The sequence below is a fragment of the Python bivittatus genome, unplaced genomic scaffold (genome assembly GCF_059951505.1).
Source record: "Python bivittatus isolate LINGU-HERP-01145 unplaced genomic scaffold, Pbiv_v1 ctg000340_np1212, whole genome shotgun sequence".
Classification (NCBI taxonomy): Eukaryota; Metazoa; Chordata; class Lepidosauria; order Squamata; family Pythonidae; genus Python; species Python bivittatus.
Genome location: NW_028277056.1, coordinates 17,031,506 through 17,052,222, shown reverse-complemented (window position 1 = coordinate 17,052,222; position 20,717 = coordinate 17,031,506). Strand labels below are relative to the sequence as shown.

The 20,717-nt window shown below is 35.2% G+C and overlaps 1 protein-coding gene across 2 annotated transcripts in view; it reads right to left on the bottom strand.

Annotated features, from left to right (window-relative positions):
- Nucleotides 1-20,717, bottom strand: part of AASDHPPT (aminoadipate-semialdehyde dehydrogenase-phosphopantetheinyl transferase) — a 35,143-nt gene that overhangs the window by 7,358 nt on the left and 7,068 nt on the right. For both annotated transcript variants that reach the window (XM_088140632.1, XM_088140633.1), the window contains exons 4-6: nt 8,495-8,616; nt 6,859-7,020; nt 4,733-4,810 (exon numbers count right to left, since the gene is read on the bottom strand). In XM_088140632.1, coding sequence (XP_087996758.1) covers nt 4,733-4,810; nt 6,859-7,020; nt 8,495-8,616 — 362 coding nt within the window. The remainder of the gene's footprint in view (nt 1-4,732; nt 4,811-6,858; nt 7,021-8,494; nt 8,617-20,717) is intronic.

The following is a 20,717-nucleotide window of genomic DNA, read 5'->3' as shown; positions in this document are numbered from 1 at the left end:
GGTCCTTCAAAATCCAACTTTCACTTCCATAGAGGGTCAAAGGGAATACCATGGTTTGCACAATTCTGATCTTTGTAGATCTGAATATCTTTTCCAAGACCTTCATGGCTGCTCTACTGTGTACTAGCCTGTGGCATATATATTGACTGCTTTTTCTTTACTGTTGGTTGTTGATCCTAAAAGGTAGCAGCTATCTATCTCTTTAATATCATAATTGTCAGTTCTAAGTCTGGTTGTATCTGTTAGTTTGGTTTTCTTTATATTTTAGTCCCAGTTGTTCATTGTGGTCCTTGATTTTTATTACTAGAGCTTACTGATTTGCATTTTTGGCTTCAGAGTAGTGTCATCAGCATAGCACAGTTATTGACATTTCTTTCTCCAGCTTTAAAATTACATTAATCTTCTTCCAATCCAGCTCTCATCAATATAGATTCTGCATGTAGTTTGAATAAATAAGAGGAGAGTATACACTCGTGTCTCACTCCTTTGCCAACCTAGATACAGTCTGTTTCTCCATTTTTTGTCCATACTGTGACTTCCTGTCATGCATATAGTTTTTGCATGAGAACAAAGAGATGGTCTGGGATTCCCATTTTCTAAGTACACTCCTCAGCTCAACATAATCAACACAATCAAAGTCTTTTCTATAATCAATGAAGCACATACTGTTTTTGTTATTCTTTGGCTTTCTGAATTATCCAGTGTATATCAGCAATAATGTTTCATGTTCCTCAGCCTTTTCTAAAGCATTATTTTGCTAGCATGAGAAACTAAGGATATTGTATGATAATTTGCATACTCCATTAACTATCGTTTTGGTACTGGAACGTAGATTGACCGTAGATCTTCCAATCGATTGGCCATTGTGTCGTTCTCCAAGTTTGCTGGTATACTGTAGTTAGATTAGAACCTTTAATGGTTTTTCTTCTGTTGCTTGCCATAGTTCTGTAGATATTCCATCAATTTCTGTAGCTCCCAACTTGGTAATGACTAGCGGGCTTATCTAACTTCATCTTCTAGTACTAAAGGTTCTTGTAAGTAGGGAGTATCTTCTATGGTGTCTTTGATGTTGATACTATATCCTTACTGTATAGAATTTCAGCACACTCCTTCAACCTTTCTTTGATCTTTGAATCAGTTATTATCTATCCATTGGCATCCTTCAGCATACCAGTTTGAGATTGGAACCTCCTTCTGAGCTCAGAGGTCTTTTGGAAAACTTTCCTTGTTTTTCTATCTGTTTCCATCTTTGATATCTTTACAGATTTGTTGTAATATTGCTTCTTGTCTCTTTTACAGCTCTTTGAAATACTTTGTCAGGTTTGTTCCTGAGATCTTTGTCTTTCTTGGCTTTGACTTCTCCTCTCTTCTTGACAATTTCCACTGTTTGTTCTGACATCTAATTTGGTTTCTTTTGTTTCTTGGTCTTTGGCAGTCTCTTTCCACATTCATCCATAACAATTTCTTTAATTTCACTTCATCATTCCTCTGGTTCCCTATCACAGCAGTTCAGGACTTCAAAGCAATTCCTGATGTACTCCTTCAAATTGGTGGGTATATGCACAGGATCATATTGTGGAAACTGGTTGACTTTCTTTTTCTCCTTAGCTTAACTTGGAACTTGCATATGAGCAGTTGATGATTTTCCACAGTTGGCTTCTGGCCATGTCTTTGCTGTTATCCCAGAGTTCTTCTACCTCCTTCTACCAATAATATAGTCAATTTGATTTCTGCATACTCCATCTGGTGATGTCCATGTATATAATGTCACTATGGTTGTTTAAAGCAATGAAATAACAGCAGAAGGAGTGGGATAAAAATTCAGCCTTTCCTCCCCTTGTTTTTTTTTTTTTTTGTAAAGGGTAGGAATGGTAGTGGAAGTTTTTTTAAAAGTTCCTATTTCCCACCTATAACTCCTCCAAACCCAAACAATCAGCTGAGTTGTGCCACCAAATTGGCAGATTTTCAGTCAGTTTGGGGGTTTTAAAGGAGGTAGTGGAATTGGTTTGCCTCAAAGAGACTGTTGGTTCCAATTTCCACTTTTATGTGAAAAAGAAGAAAAACTGCACTGCTGAAAGTTTCAATTGCACAAACTCTGTGTGCTGGGAGGGGGCTGCAAATGAGGAGCTACGGGATGCATTAAGCCCATGGCTTGACTATTTCCGTAATAAAGGATGCAAAAAAGCTTTTAAAATAACAAGAGCATAAAATCATGCTCACATATGTACTCACCATATTATTCCCTTGCAAGATAAATAATATTATTCAGAGCACAGAAAATAAGTAAAAAATAACAAGCCAAAGAAATTAAATTCATGGGATTAATAGTAGAAAAGGAAACATAGCCGGAACTAGTTTATTCTTGTTTTAAAGAACCCAACATATGAAATTGCTGACAAAATACTTAATTTGTCCTTAAACTTTAGCTCTGTATCAGCGGATGAAAGCTGTCAATGTAACACTTTTTTCAACAAGGGATTTAGTAAAGATTCAGGAAAGTATAGATGATGGACGTGTTCCAGGAATGTTTGTGTGAAAACATTATTCAAGATAGAATCATCGAGTATATGTGAGGAAAAATATTGCCAAAGAAGAATTTGGCATGACTTTTCACTGGTCATTTCATTTTAATATTGTAGATTTTTTTTAGACAAATAAATCGCTTGAGAGTGATTTGCTAATATTGTTTATTTGGAGTTTCAAAAATCTTTTGACAAGTCCTTTATCAAAGATCCCTGTGCAAAAATAACAGTCATGGAATAAAAAAGACATATTAATGAGGAGCGACTGGTTAAGGACAGAAAGAAATTAGGCATAAAATCTACCTAAACATGTCCAGAAAGGCAGCAGAAGTTGAACTCTACTCAAGGAAGTTACCTTTTTACCTCTCACATTGGAGAGATGTAAATAGTGACCCCCTCCAAGTCTCTTATTGGGACCAGTGTTTTTTGTTCATAAAGTATGTGAATTTGTGAAAGATTAGCAAAGCAATCTTACCTCTTTACTTATTAAATTTATTCAAGCAACCAAAAAAAAAAAAAAAGGAGTTCCAAAGGACTTTTGTGAAACTAGGGAAATTGACATTAAAATGGCAAATGTGTAAGCTAGTGATGAGCACAAGGGGAAGACAATAATACTATCACAAATATAACAATGGGTTTTGAGCTAGCAGTGACTATCCAAAAAAAGGATTTTGAGGTTATAAGGACAGGTTGATGAAAAGGTCAATACACTGTTTGGCTATTAGGAAACAAGCAAATTCTGCAAGTAGTTTATTGGGAAATGAACTGGAAATAAAACTGCCAAGCAGTTTGTTTTTATGCTATGTGATTAGCAGAGAAGACTATACTCAGCCTGATTTTATATAGAAAAAAAAAATTTCTCAAGCTGGCCTACCTCTCTGGATTGTTATGAGGATTATGTGGTGGGAGGAAGATTCCTATAGGGATCCTTTGGAGAGGTGAAACCAATGTATAATAAACACATTAAACAGCATTAGTATATGATTAATTATTTCTTAAGTCCCTATTCAGTGAAATATTTTGCTGATTAAATACAGTATAAGCTCCACCCAGCTATGAATTTATAAGGATGCTCCTAGGTTAGAAGCTATCCAATCCATATTTTTAAAGGCCATAACTTGGGTTCTTTATTCCAGCCTTAACTCCCTTATCCAGCTGGAATTAGGCTTAGGACCTGTCTGAGGCTCTGTCACCTCCAATACTGGTTGAAGCAAATCTTTTGGGGAGCATCTTTGGTTCACCTCACCTTATTAGATAACTTTGAATCTTCCCTAAGAAGAGAAATCTATCTCAATCTGACTTATTGCAGCTTTTCTTTTCCAGCATTAGCCGGTCTCACCCTTGATAAAACTCTAGCAACCTTCAGCAGAAGATCCGGGACCCAGATCTCCAAACAGCTATAACCAGGATTTCCCACCTCCAATACAGCTCTTTAATCACCCTCCCCTGCTCTTTTCTCAGATATTTTTATAACATTTCACATATTTCACATAGGAGACTCTTCACCTTGGCTCAAACTGGTGAATTGCCTATAAAGGCAATGACTGGTAGATATATCAGTATCCCTTATGAAAATCACACATATAGAGATAGAGAAGTCGAATCTGTTTCACGTGTACTGCTAGCATGCCTCTGTACAATAAATGGAGGACAGAACTCATAACACCAATTATTAGAAATCTTAATTGCTTCTCTGAGCAGCAGGTTATCATTTTTCTCCTGGGTGATCAAATTTCAGCTACTTTGAATAAGGTTGCTAATTGTTTCAATAGCCATGCCTTGCAGAATCATCCGATGCCTTTTTTACACTGCTAATTGTTTTAGGCATTTCTGTATAATTTTTATTTTTTTATATTTTATAAGTTGTAGCATTGTTTTCTTTTAAATATTGGTCTTGGGGTATAAATAAATAAAGTGAAATATATGTTAGTCGCTTGTGGTATGGCATCTGCTGCCTTGGAATAAAACATGCCCAAGCCCAACATGACTTAACTGGAACAAAATTTCAAACAGCTGACAATAAAAACTGGGAAAAAACCCTACTCCATCATATGGTGGAGTCCAGAGTCGCTCTGCAGTGAGATGAGTAGTGACAAATTTGAAATATAAATAAATTAAAAAAAAATGGCAGAAAATGCCAAATTTCAACCAGTATTTACTTCAGAAGATATACTATGAACATTTAAGGAAAAATTTGCAGAATAATTTACCCCAGAATGGTTCTTGCCAAACTCTCCTGATTTTCCAAGAGCAACTGCAATATAGTGGAAATCATCTAATCGGGTCTCCTGGATGACAAATAAAACAGAAGTAAGAATTGGTATGACTTATGTGCTCGGTGACATTACAGCCTAAGCTAGCCTTTCTCAACTAGATGCTTATCAACCTGACCCAAGGTTGAGGATTAAAGAATCATGACTTAACTCCTTTTGAAGGCATCAACTGGGGAAGACTTAGCTATGCTGAAGTATCATTCTTCTATCTTAAAAAATGAACAAAACAGTAGAAACAAGAAAAGCATATTTGGTGAACGTTCTTTTTCAAAGCTGGCATTTGCTCCATAATTTTAAAGACTTGGCAGGGCATATAGCTAACATTTACTGGGTCCAAATATGCCTGACCCAGACATGTATATAGCTGAATATAGTCATCATTTTTATTTTCCACAATCCCCAGTGCAGATTACTGTGGGATACAGGTAGTCCTTGTTTGGTGACAACAATTGGGCCGGTTAAGTGAAGTGGTCTCTAAGTGAAACCACCACCGTGCTTACGATTTTACTTCAGCTTTCCTTTGCTTTACAGACCTGCAAAGGTTGTAAATGCAAGGATTGGTCGTCAAGTTACTTATCACCATTGTTAACTGTTATTGGTCACTAAACGAGGACTACCCGTATTCAATGGCTAAATGCCTAGCACTGCTTATTTCTGTGGTTAGTTAAGCTATAAGGCCTAATAATATGGACCACTGATAGAAGAAGGGGTTCCACAAAACAGCCTGTGAGTGCCAGGGCCTCCTTAAACCTGCAATCAATGCTATCATTTCTAAGCAGGTTGTTCCTTAATTCCTTCATTCTGAATTGCCTATCTTCTATTTTAACCTAAAATTACAATCTCTACTCTTCAACTATAGTTCATTTTCCAGACAGCTTCAGATCACTAGAATGCCCTTCTATTTAATTCTCTTCCTTTGTTCTCAGTTAAAATGTTTCTCTAAAACTCATTCACTCATTCCCTGTTTATCTTTTCCTTTCCTTTCTAAAAATTCTGCCTAGAGTCCAGTTCTATATTTCAACTGCTACCTCACTTTCTCCTATGCCAGGAAGGATCAAATTCGGTTAATTTTATGTAACCCTCCAACTGATATTAAAACACATACTATGCAAAACAACACTTCCAAGCTCTGAGACCATTTGCTCTTTCCTATAGCCTATTGCTTCACAAAGTGTCCCAAAAAGGAGAGAGGAGGAGAGGGAGGGAGGGAGAGAGAGAGAAAAGAGGTACCCCCATCCACTTTTGGTTCTGGGCCCCCATTGTTTGCTCCCGCCCCACACTACTCCTAAAGGAGCTTGGTTGAAGAAAAAAGGTTGCCCAACTCTCCTTGGCATCCCTGATTCATTTATTTTCACTTGCCCTGTTTTGTCATTCAAAAAAGTAAAACAACAAAACCTGGTGATGCTAATGATTGCTAGGACGCAGTCCACCAGTCAAAGAACAGTGTGGATGGTAAAAGATGTAATCTGACTTCTTTCTTGACTATTATTTAAGATATAAGAGAACATTTGTTTCATTTTTTTTCCATTTCATGTTTCAAAACAAGAACTGAGTTTCCGTAATCTAGGAGTTAAAATGGCATTTTTCAGTGACTTCCATATTACTTCATTTTTTAAAAAAGCTAATGAATCTGAAGTTACTGGAAGATATTGTCATAACGTCATGTAGATTACAGATATTAAAAGTTTAAAGATGCTTCAGTTGGAGATGAGTAATAGGAATTCTGGCAGCAATTTATTTTTCTTTTGCTTTAGAAACATGGCTACATTTCATTAGGAAAGCTCATTCTTCAACCCAATCATTACATCAGCATGCCAAAAGTTATTGGACAGAAGTCAGACAGTAACTTGATATTTCAGACTCAGAAATTTATAGCTGATGCTAAAAATATGCTGTTGCTAAAGATACTGCATAAAGCAAGAGAGAAGGAAAGATTTTAGCTAATGAGGAGGGAGATGCTAATAATGCTAGAGAAAGTATCATTTATATCAATACAAACCTATTATGTTTCAGTTCAATACGTATGATGGATCTAGGGAACAGTTTGTAAATTGAAATCATACCTCAAATGTCCACTCCTTTTCTTCTTCACCATCCAAGAATATAATAGTTTCATTGTATGTTTTCCCCACTTCCAGCTCCACTGGGGACACATTAAATTCAATCCTTTGAAGGTCAAATCCTATTCCAACGCCAATGGCTTTTATGAAGCTCTCTTTTAATGCCTAAAATTCAACATTCAAACACAAGTGGTTGTTCTGTATATAATATAGGTTTGTAAATCATTCTGAGTCATTTCTATACATTAATTAGCCTTCTAAACCAGTCATGAGAGACACTATTCCTTCTCTTCACACATTTATTGTTTTAGTAATTATATATACATAATTTTGAAATTAGTTGAAGGACAGCTTTAATTATTAGATCAGAACTACTACTACTTCTGATACTTTTCACCTGTGAATCTAATGTTGCTGCCCTGAACCTGACCCTCTTTTAATGTGCTGGACTATAATTCTATGGTCTCTTCAAGTCTTGAACTAGATCTCATTTTCTAGCTTCTCATGTTCTTTATTGCCCCCCTCCCCGCATTTTTTCTGTACCCTCTCTCCATTCAAAAGTTTGACTTTTAAAAACCCTTAATTAACTAAGTACCTCTTTGGGGATGCAGCCAGCCCCCATTATAAATTAGGCCAATGGAAGCTTTTAAGAAGCTTAATTCCCACGTGCATGGGCAACATTCTAAGGATGGGGCGCAAAAGGAATAAAAGGGATTAGCCCTTCTTTCCCTAAGGCTGCCTCTGCTAAACTGCCCTCTCCAGTTGCAATACAACTTTTTAAAAATTTCAATAGCATCAAAGAAGCGCTTTTTAAAATTTCGCACACATAAATGCCTAATATTTTCTATTGAAAGGTAAGGTAACTCCTGTGAACACATTCACAGTCTAGTAGAAAAGAGACAAAATTTTAAAAAACGAGGATGGAAAAGGAAAGGAAGATCTGAAGCAGCTATTATTTTTTTATCAATGGAGGAGGGACAGGTTCATTTATCCTTTGCAAATATATATTTCTTAAGAGGTAGGAGATGTAGTCTCCCAGCAGCCCTTGGTCTGCTAAAGCACATTCAGCTCTTCAGACTCATCATAACCCTTGATATAAGCAAAAAGGTTCTACCTGATTTATCTTCAGCTGAGCTAGCCAAAATCGTTTTCAGAAAGTTACCAAAATCTCCTGGAAATTCAGGTTCCATTGACATAATGAACAAACCAATAATATAATATAATATAATTAATATAGTATTTATTCCTAGATAGTGGGATTTAATCTATTGTTAGTTTCACAGGTCAAACATTTGGAAATTAAGTTTGTAAGACCCGGATTAAATTTGAGGTCACTGGGTGAATCATACTTCCTCAATTTAAGTAAACCGTCAAACAAGATTGTTGGAACAATCAAATAGAAAAATAATCTTGTATACTTACACCTAAACTCCTTAAAGAAAGGCCAAGATACAACTGGGACAGCCAGAATTACCTTATGATTGAATTACTGAATCAAGATTTTGGATTCATCGGAATTCTTCCAGAATGTTTTCAAAATAAGACATACCACATTCCTAAAAGTGTTCTCAAAATAAAAAATGCTTACGCGTTTGAACAGGGACTATATTAGCTGACTATAAATAACAAATTTTATTACCCAGTGCCTATGAAACATATCCAACTGAAGCCATTCATTCTTCATGGACTTGATAACTCGCCACTCCTCCTCAGTAAACTGTCGTTTCATAAGCTGGAAAAATTCAGGAATTGAACCACTTCCTGCAATTAAAAAACAACAAAAGATGATAGTGGGGAACAGGTAAGAGACAGTTGAAATTAACACTAGCTGGGGTCACTTGCTGCATTAAGTCAGGCCTACATGAAGCATATTATGCTTTAATTAACATGTGCACTTGGACACTGAGATTAATAAACCTTACTTTATGGCATAACTTGTTGCGTTTGCCCAAATAGTTGAGGTTTATTCCACAAAGCAAGGCAAAGAAACTATAGTTTAGCACATGTTGTGATCCAAGCCACTGAATCAGATCAATTTGTTTATCTTCAATAGTATGCATATTGACTGACTCTTTAGGGTTTCAGACAAAAGTCTTTCTCAGTCACACCAGCCCATGCCAGTGATGGAAACAGGGATATTTGGCATTCAGAACACATGCTCATCCATTGATAAAAGCTTTTTTTGGTATTTCAAATCAGTAGTTAGGCTTGTAATTGAATAACCGTGTGGCCTTATTAAAAGAAAAATTAGGAAATTAACACCATCCAAGTTTTGGGTTAATGGCTTAACAGTTGTTTTCTTTTCACTCTTTAATTTGCCAACTTAAACAGGATTACCTTCAATCAAAATCTTTCTTTTTGAGGGCTGGGTTTGAATAATTTCTGGTTAAAGTTAGTATCAATGAACCCTTAATTATATTCAGCAGAGAAAAAAAGAAGAATTTTTTTGCACAATGCTTAATTAATTCCTGAAATTCATTTCTAAAAGATCCCACAATAGCTTGACTGGATTTAAAAGATGATTAGATAAAATCTAGTAAAATAAACTATAAACACTTTTGAGTCAAACTTGACAACTGGCAATTTATATGTGCCACTAACAAAAAGAGATGTCTTTGCTTTCCCACTGATGAGATTCTTGAAAACACTGGAGCTGCTCAATATGTAAGCAGAATGCGAAACCAGATGGACTGATTCTCTGATCCAAGAAGATCCAAAGTTCTTTCTTTTTATTGTTGAGAGAGAGAAAACAGAGCAAGGAAAACAAGGAATTTTCTTTAGGGAAGTGAGGCAACATACATTTTGGAGGATGGCCATTACTTGTCAATCATAGCAAGGAGCCAGTGTTATATCTGAATTCACCCTGGCTTGGAGGTCTGAATCTTTTTATTGGGAATGATGATCCAAAGCCAATAGCCCACATGTAGCTCGTCCAAAGCGTTTTATGGGTACTGTTCACAGCTGTTGCCAAAATCACAGTTTTATCAGATATTATGTTTTGTTTGTTTTTTACAAGATTGAACTTTTTTTTTTTTAACAGATCATTAAATTTAAGGTCAATTTAGGAATTTCTTGGCAGGTGACATTTTTTTGGGAAAAAAATGTTCTGGTACTATCAATTTTTTGGAGTCTCCTCTCCAGCATGCCACTCAAAGGGGAAATGAAGATCTCCACAAGCAAGAAAACATCCAAATAAGAGGTCATCACTGCCAAGAAGAATGAAGAAAATGAGAATTTTTTTTTTAGAGTAGTAAGGCAAAGTCATGAGATGGATCTGTATAAATTAATACTTTTTATTTTTATGAATTAAAAATAAATGTATATAATTAGTTGCTAGGCAAATACAATACTAACAGAAAACAGAATTATTTTCTTTTTTATCTCAGTATTTCCAGGTTGAATCTTTAGACTTTCTTGTGGCCAGCAGGGGAAAAATATTTTGAAGAAAAAGGTCTAAAATGAAGTTAACAGAAAAGCCAACGGTAATACAACTCTATAGAAATACATCAGAGAATTCTCAGCGTAATAGCAGAATCAATTTAAAGAAACATAAAGTCTTTCACAGTTGAGGCAAATGGCAAAAGGTGGTGGTTGGTGGGGCAGGGAAGAATTAAATGAAAGTAGATTATCAGTTCACTGGATAAATCACCAAAATACATAAGTTTAGGTCTTGTAGATTTGAGGCTGCAATTTACAAGGATGAAAATATTGTGAAATTAATAGCAGACTTGTTATCTAAACAACTACTCTAAAAACCTCCTGTTTGTTTATTTTATTGTTATTCCAATACCACATAATTATTATTAAAAGGATGGAGGGAGGATAAAATATGGCAATTTCTAATGAAACAAGTTTTGCTTCAGATAGTCAGTTTTTCAGCCTCTTGGCTAGTTGAAACAACTACTACTATCATGATTGCTACCACTACTACTTCTTTTTTCTTCTTTTCTTATTGGCAAAGAGAAGCAGGCATCAACATCTTACAATTTTCTAGCACAGCTTTCCCCAATTCTGCATGAGCCAGATGCATGGTCCCAGGGATTTCTGAGGTTGCAGTCTCAATCCAACTGCAGAGTGCCAAGTGAGAAACCTATGCCAGCATTTGTGGATTAATGGGGCAAAGACCTTTACTCCTTCTACTTAATAATCTATTTAATAACTTCCAGAAATCATTTACTTCCTCTATTGCTATCTAGCCTTTCTGCCCACAGGACAGTCAAGGCAGATATTTTTAGTTTGTTTAAACTATTTTTAACTGTATTTAAACTAAAATATAAATTATTTTTTAAAAAGAGGTTTAAATAGAGAAAATCATTACCTCTTTGATTCTAGACCAGTTGGAGGAGTTAATGTGCAGAAAGACAAAGATGATTAGTGCAATCAATTGGTGGGTAGAGTCTGTAGAATGTCATGACTCTTTCTCTATTTACCCCAGTTCTATCTACCCCCTACCCCTTGCCCCAGCCTGCTCTAAACCAAACCAGTGATTTCCAGAAAGAACATTTAGAATGAAAGGCATTCAGTCCTGAAGCATCTGGATAACTGAATGCACAAAATTAAGCCTAGAACAAGTAACATATTACTAAAGATAGCATAAAATTCATATTTTAATTTGTGGAGTCCTTGGGGTTAGTGCTAGAAGGGAGTGAAGACATTACCTAGCCGGGTAACAAAACGTCTGCAAGAAAACAACCAAGCTCAGAGAACCCCACGGACTTCACAAGTCAACCTTGAGCTACATATATTCTCTTCTATTGACATTTTAATTTCTTAGGTTTTGAAACCTAAGAGATACCTTTGGGTCAAGAAAATAAAGATGTAAAGCCCTTATTAATAAAATGGCATTTGGAAACATTACCTTCTATTTTTCAGTGTTCATGTTGCAAAATCTCTTATTAGAAATGAAAAACTCATTAATTATATTGCTCCATTAGAAATAGATTTTTAAATTAAGAAAAGCTACTGGGTCATAAAACCTAAGTTTGTACTTGAAAGTGACAATTTGTAATTCTTCCTCAAGGAGAACAGCAATGGGGGTTGTTTTTCTGGGCTTTTAATTGATTAAGGTAAGTAATAAGTGAAATACATTATTTCCCAAAATCATTCAAGATATTTCATAAATCAGACTTCCCCAAACTGGGGCATTATAGTAATGTTGGACTGTAAATACTATCATTCGTAATCAGTATCAATAAACTGGAAGGCAAATGGTTGGGGATGGCTGACCAATGCTTTAATGCACTTTTTTTTTTTAATGCTTGCTTAGAAACATGACATTGCAATAAGATCTATATAAGATGTGGCTGGAAGAGTTCTAATTGGTTACTGAAATCTTCATCCTCAGTTCCTATTGAATGAATCATATTCAAACCCCACTTTCTTTCTAGAGTGTTAATTTCAGAAAGCAGACAGTTCTGCTTTGTGTCAGCAACTGTAAAATTAGATTTAACTTATTTTAATTTATTTCCCCTGACAAAGGATAGAATAAGCCCAGGACAGATGACAATATTAGTGAAAAGAAAAGGTAGACAAATATGTAAGGAACAGGGAAAATAACATGAATTCTTTCAGTAACATTATAAATGTATGTATAAGTAGGTTCTAGAGACAAATTTTAGAAATAAATCTAAAAACCAAAAATGTTGATATTATCTTCTTTTTTAAGCACTTAGAAAACATTTCAGTTTTGCATTTGCATACCTTTTAATGTACCAATATACAGCCATGCTTCCCATAAGTCACAGCAGATCCAATTAATACGCATCCTGATGGTTCTCTGATCCAATTTATTATCACTGGAATTCAGGGTTAGCTGTTTTTCCCTCTGCAACATTATTGTTTACATATCAAGCCAGAACTCAAGATCTCCTTTCCTGAACTGCATTCCCATCCTGAATAATACTAGCTCAGCTGATCTTTGATCCATGCTGCTGAAAATGTATTACTCTATGGGCAAGAAAGCCCACAACTACTTCAAATGTAAAAACCCTGCCAATAATAATCCTGTTTATTATTAATAAGGTTCTCAACTACCCCATGGAATAACGGTTAGAGGGCTAGGAATTTAGAAATGAGAGCTATAATCCCACTTGCTCAATGACCTTTGGATCAAGGATGTGAAAATGAAGGCTTTTATTTTTTACATGAGTAACGCCTGGAAATCACAGTGGTGTAAATTGTTTGCTGAATGCTTTTGAAATTGGGTTAAGATTACCCATTCTACAACCCTATAGTTTTACAGGCATCCTCACAACAATAATTTAGGTAACAAAAATATGCAATCAACATCACATCCAATATGATCGTCACTGTATTTTCCAAGAGCCACAAACACAGTATCTCAAAAACATTATTTTGACTTTGCTGTGATAAGAGTTCATCACTTTTAAGTTACAATGGCAGACATAAAACCTGGAGCACAATTCAGTGCTATCAGAATAATGAGCACTGGTTCAAAGCCTTCAATCATGCCACACTTCACAGTTCAAAAAAAAAAAAAAATTGTATGCACTCCCACTCATGGAAAATAATTCAAATGCAACTATTTCCATAAACCAATATAAAGATCTCCCCCCCCCTCCCACTTTTCACCAGACAGAAGTGTTCACCATACTTGACTTGCATCTCTGTGAAATATATTGCTGGGAAAATACTGCAAAAGGAAAGGAAAAAAGAAAAGAAATGAAACGAAATGAAATGAAACGAAACGAAACGAAATGAAACGAAACCAAAAAAACCTGAAATAGAATAATTTACTTTTAGTAAGTTAAATATTTTAATTCTATCAACATGGACAAAACAAACCTATTAGTCCATGATAGATAAGAGACCAGTATGCCAAAAAAAAAAAGCTATACAAACCCCTCCTCCTTCATTCAGAAAGATTTTCCATGTTATCAGTTTTTCCCAGACATCATTTTATAGCTTATTAATCAGGACAGCAATATATATTATGTAGACGCAGATGCAAATAAGTCTTCTTGAATAATTATTATTTAAGCATAAAACAATGTGATACTGAACATCAGACATCCCACCTATACTTTAAATTCTGAGTGGGCAAAATATTTTGCCCTTGAAATGGACTGTTCAAAGTACTTGATCCCATTCCAAGGTCACATCACTTTGAAAATGGGCCCATTTTGAGGTCAGACTATTTCTGGAACATTCAGAGTAGTCCAACTTCAAAACAGGCCATTTTTCATATCCCTACTTTAACTCCCACTGATGTCAACAGGATGGAAAGGGGTAAGGCATGAACTTTACTTTCATGAAATTATGGAGACTTAAATAATGCTTAATCATTGCTCAGTGACAGGCAACCTTATAGCCTCCAAGTATATTGGTTTCAACTTCCATCAGCTATGCAAATATGGTCCGATGGCATGGTTATTTGTTTCCCCCTGGGACTAGTTCACACATCATTCTGAGAAATGGATTGTTTAACTATTGTTTATTGAGTAAATGCTATTAGCTGGGTTCAAACAACCCAATGTTACAGTACAAGCTGTGAGTAGATTAGTTTATGATCCCCAACACTCTATTGGAAGAAAAACAAGAACAGAAACTACTGAATATGCTAAACCAGATTGCAAACATTTGCATAAGCAGAATTGACAAGTATAAAACCAGTTTGTGGAAATAGGTAGATAGAGGGAGAGACAGACCATCTGAGGGTATCCCTTAAAGTCATCTGATATTTTAGAGATACCTTCACAGATCAAGACAAATCAGATGCATATCTTAAAGTTTCCAGTTGTCTTTCACTGGTCCAAAATAGTATTGTGAGGATATTCATTCAGCCATGCAATTTCAATATTCTGTCATCTTCATTAATATTATCTATTTGTTCCAAATTTCAATTTATGTTGACTGCTAACTCTTGGAATTACCAAGTACTAGGGAATAACTGGAAAGGAGAACCCTTTGGTGTGCTTCTCAGAGGCATCTCATGGACCATAGTAGAAAATAGACTGTTGGATTAAAAAGGTCTTTGCTGTTATTGAACATGACTATTCTTATGACTTTTAAAGCACTAAACAGTCTAGATCAGAATATTCCAAGTCTTCCTATGTGAAACTATTTGTTTAGCTGAGAAAGGGCCATTCTACCATGCTACCTGAAATTAAGAAGACTTTTTTCCTCGTTCTTTCTGATCCATTTCCTTGTGTGCTGCATCTTTTGAATTTTAAGCCTTAGGACAAGATCTTTCTCACTATGGAAAGCCATCTGTTCCTCTTGGATTCTTATTGGGATAACAAAGAAACCTGTTTAAGCATTAAAGTTGATCTCTTTTCCAGATGCACTACTATCAAAAGCAAACAAATACAAAGATTTTCCATTGTGGCACAGAGATTGTAAAAACAAGTAGAACAGGGTCTCCATTGATTAATGAAAATATTCCATTATAGTGGATTTCTTTAAGCGCTGCTTCTCCCTCCTGCATTAACCTGCAGTCACAAATGGATGCCTGAACAATTTTTTGTTTGTTTTTAAAATTAATGCTGTTTGTGTTTAAATTGCTACTGGTTTCTTATTCATGAATTAGCTTTTAACCAATGGAAGCTTTGCAGTATGGGAAAACATTTTGGCGGAACTCATATCTCATTTTGCAGATCTCACCCTACACATGCAATCCACTTGCCTTCTATCCAAAAGATGATTTAATGGTATGTATAGCATATTACACTGAGGATTGTTGACAATAAGCAGGATTTGCAAAAAATAAGTAAGTAAATAGAAACCTTTGACAACAGGATTAGGGGGAATCATGGGAAGACAAAACAATAACCCAAAAGGGCATGTAATCAAGTGGCTTCATTTCTAAAGAAAAATCTATAGAATAGGCATATCAAACTATATACTAGTTTGATTGGCAGGGCTAGATTCTGAGAATCTGGGAACTGCAGATTTGGATCCCTTTGGATCCCTGGGAATTGTGCATTAAAGATCACTACTCATTCCTCCTTATAGAACAACAATTCTACTTAATGAAATTGAACACATTTGCTTGAGTCTATGCCATAAGTATTGAGGAGTCTGGTACCAAAATCAGGATCACGCATATGCACTAGCATTTTGAAATCTTATTCTCTTTGCCAGATTAGAAGTGTTTGGTAGAACAATTGCACCACCATGTGGTTTTCCTTGTGATGATACCAGCTACCCCAAATACTGTTTTTATAAGGCAGGCTTTTGTTTTCCAGATGTGTCAGCTATGATTCTCAACACCTGGCATGACTAGAGCTATACTCCCAAGTCATTTGGAAACAGTGTTATAAAACATCTGTCTTGCCATATACAAATACATCTATTATTTTTCTTCAAAGAGTAGCATATGCAATTCTTCCTTTCCACACACTACCCTCACAACAATCCTGCAAGTTTAATTATGTATAGGAAAGCAACTGGCCCAAGATTACTCAATAGGTTTGAAGGCTGTGGAAGAATTTTAATGCAGGTGTCCTTGGATCTATCTAAATTTAACTCTTATTCTTCTTATATTATGCCTAGACAATTCCTTTTGCTTTCCCACTCTTTTAGTTGCCTTCCATTTTCCTTCTGTCTAATGCTGGTGATGTGAGTCTTTACATTTATTCATGTATCTGATACTGTGTAGTAGAAACAGATTCTTCTTGTTCATAATTTATGGCTATGGAACTTTCTTCTGCAAGAATTGCACCTAATTTGTTCAGTTTTCAAAAGAACTAACAAACATATTGCTTGGAAGATGCTTTGGTTAATTCTAACTCTACAATAAGTTTAATAAACAATTAAAGATAGAATGAAGCAGATGAGTAATGTCTGCCATCTCACGTGATCACCCAGATTTTGTTCTTCTATTCTGATAAGTGCAGACTGGGAGAATAGCAAAGAACAAGTTTTTAACATAGACAGAAACTTTCACACAGGACAGTGGGAGAGGAAATAAAAGGGGGCTGAGGAACTTGCAGGATGAGAAGAGTTTGTTAAGATTTTGAGTGGGAGCTTTGAAGAGATGGCTGATGAACCATGTTGGACAAGGCAACTTTGGAGCTGCTGAAGGTTTGTTTGTTCCAGAGTGGACCTAAAATTACTAAAATGTAGAGTGGCCCAAAGATCATAAAGAGGAAGGGAGTGGGGGGCGGAGCTGGCGTCGCGGCGATACGGCGGGCGATCCTGGGCTCCCAGGATCGCAGCTGATATCTCCTCCCCCGGACGGTCCCGATGGACCTAAGCCGTCCCGTAGAGATGGCGAACGCAAAGGGCGCGTCCCGCGGATCTCAGGGACGCCGCAAGTCCCAGATCGATCCCAGGAGAAGCTCTTGAAGCCGGCGGAGGAGAGGCAGCCAAAAATGGCTGCGAAAGCCGGGACAGCTCCAAAGGAAGATGGAAGAGAGGGGTGTCAACTGGGTGAGATGGACTTTTACTATTCAACTATTCTTAGAGAACACCTTAAGTAACTTAAAGAGATTTTTAAAAGTGAAGAAAAGTGGATTAAGCGGCGAGATTGAACCCTATTAAAAAAAAAAGAAGGGGGAGAAAATTTTTCTTTTCAACTTTCCCTTTTTAGTGGAATTGATAAGATGTTTTTCTTTTAAAAAAATATATTTTTAACTGGATTGGCTTTCTCTTTTTAATATTCAATAACTCTTTATTTTAAGCCTTTTTTTTTACTAAGATTTCTTTATTGTTATAAGAAATTTATATTTTTTTGACTTTGAAATGGGGAAAGTGGAGTTAAGAGAAAGTAAATGAAAGAAAGTTGCACTGCCATCTAGAGGCTCGACTTAGTGCTTTCTTTTTTTATTGTGACACGCTCAAGGACTCTGTGCTTTCTAAAAAGATAGTGGGATGTGCATGTTTATATAGGTGCCATCCGTAACTATAAACAAGAAAGTGGAGTTGAAAGCGATTATGAAAATATTAAGATGGAAAGTTTGAGCTAGTCACAAGAGTCTTGATTAGTGGCAGTAGCTCTTTTTTCTGCTAGAAGCTCTGCTTTGCTCTCTATTCCCCCCCCAGATGGATTTTTTTTTTAAAGAGGCTTAGCCTTTTCCTTCTTTTCCTTTTCTTTTTATTTTTCCTTTTTTTTCTTTTTTTCTCCTTTTGCTTCTTTTTTTCTCTTATTTTTGGCAACAACAAAGATAAAGAATCCTTTGATTCAATGAAGGTTTATCAAGATAATAGACTATACGAGAAACACAATGCAGAAAAAGATCTTTAAACTATTGAGGATGACTATAAAAAATTGGAAGAAGAGCTGCAGAAATTCTCAAAAAAAAAAAAAAAAAGAAAAAAAGATATTAAAGCTAAAATGGACTTAATTAAATATAAACCGGGATCATTGGAAAAGGAAGAAATAGTACAAGAAATCAGAAACATCAAACAGAATTATTGTGAGGCCTATAAACTGAGAATTAAAAGGGTTAATCAACTGATAAATGAAGAGAGACAGATTTGTTCTTGGCACTGAGGGTGAGAAAAGATTATACAAGATCATAATGGAAAATTGTACTAAGAGAATGCACAAAAGAAGAAGTAAAACAATATTGAAAGAAACTACTGGAGATGTTTAAAGAAAAAAATCAGGGGAATACAACAATGATGGAACTGACAGAAGCTTTCAAAAGCAGAATGTTCAAAAGGACATTTATTATTGCTTTCTCTTATCCAATAATATAGAAAAAGGGATGAACAGTTAGATATCTTGGGATATTGAATGAAAAGGGTGAACTCAAAATTATGCAAGCGCTGGAATAAAGTATAAATCTGAGATATATAGTTAAAAATTGTATAACATGTAGTGAAGAATTTGGTTAGAACTGTAACTTGGTTAGAACTGTAATTGATACTGTAATTGATATTGGTTAGAACTGTAACTCTTAAGAATTGGAAAAATTAAAAAGTACTTATGCAGGAGGAAGTTATTGAAAATTATGGAATGTGCAGAGATGAGTTAAACTGAGATTTGAAACTAGAGTAAGAAGATAAGTAATTTTATATGACACGGGATTTGCTTTTATTAATGATTAGATGAGCAACTATAGTAATGTAATAGAATAGGAAATTTTATAATAGAAATTTGATATTAATTATTATATATATACACATATAATAGATAGATGGAAATGTATTACTAATCCTATTGAAAGTTAAAATTTTTTGTAATATATGATTTTATAGATTAGCTATGAATGATTAATAATTGTTAATTGATAAGTATACAAGTATATTTTGAATAGATGATATGAGAATTTAAGATTATGAAAGGGGCACCAACGAGTTTAACTGGTTGACACACGGTATAAAATGGAAGATACTTTTTTTATGCCTTTTTATGTTTTTGTTTGTTTATGTTTGTTTTGTGTTTGTTGTAAAAATAAAAAAAAAACATTAAAAAAAAAAAGAGGAAGGGAGTGAGGGACATGTCTTCTTTCTGCAGTTCTTTTGCCAGCCTAAGAGATGGCCAGCCAATGGTAAATAATGTCATTACTTAACTCTAAGAAGGGAGGAGGGTTGCAGAAATAGCTACAAAGGACAGAAGCTGTATTTCACCAGTAGAGAAATAGTTAACTCTGAAATGCTTGAAAAGACACACATAAATTACTGTTTTATTGCCAGCTAATTATAAAAACTGCAGGGAGATGGAATAGAGGGACAAATCAGCCAACACAGTTTTTTAAACATCTTAGTTTAAATGCTGCTTTGCTTATAGAAACTCCATTGCTGAAAAAATGTTTCTTACCTTGCTTATGTTACAAATAAAAGGAAAAAAAAATCACAAGGAGTTTTCTGTGTGCTAAATGTCTGGCCATTTCTCAAGACTCCAAAGCCTTGGGACAATCACTAAGGTAGATATTAACTATTTTCAAAAACTCTGGAATAAGGAATAATAATAATAATACCTTGTATTAATTAATAAATGGCTAGAGGTCTTTAAAGTATATTTCACTAAATTCTTATAGTGAAATTAATTCAACGAATTTTTTTTTATGTTTACTGGATTCCCCTAAGAATGTTTAAAAGGACTATTAACTTCAGTATGTTGGACAGGTGAAATGGATGAAGGGACATGTGTCCTATTTTGATTTGATATCTGTAAGTTTGTTAAAATCATATTACAATGATCAATACAGTTTAAAAATTTGAATGTACTTTTGAATTATATACCCAAAACTTGGAACATACCACTATATGAAAAATTATAGATTTATCAAACATAGATATAACTATTCTAAGGTTACAATTCTGAATGAAAGATATGTGCTTGCTTTCAGTTAATGAGACGGCTCTTTATTGATGTAATAGAAAGACTAATGAATATTATTTTGTCTAAAAATTAGGCTGAATGATTTCTTATATGCAATATACAGTATAATGTTGTTTCTCCTTGCAGAATGTTTACTTATTTTTATTTATTTATAGGTCACATTTATATAGCTGCCCATCTCACGCAAAGCAACTCTGGGCAGCTTACAACAATTAAATAAAATAACAAGTGGATAAGATAAAAACAAGCATTATAAAAAGATAAAAAGTATTATTAAAATATAAACATTATCACAATGTTTTTTAAAAATTATATTTTAAATATACAAACCCCATGGAGAGAGCAGAATATCAATTACAGTGGAGCCATTTAAGAATGTCTCCGGCTCCCAAAGACCCGCAGGCCTGATGACACAACCAGGTCTTGAGGGACTTCCTAAATGACACCAGGGAAGGGGCGAGTCTAACTTCAGGGAGGAGAATGTTCCACAAGGAAGGAGCCATGGCAGAGAAGGCCCACCTCCTGGGACCCACCAAATGCAAGTCCCTGGCTGCTGGAATGCGTAGCATACCTTTCCTGCCGGATCTAACGGGACGGGCTGATGTGATCG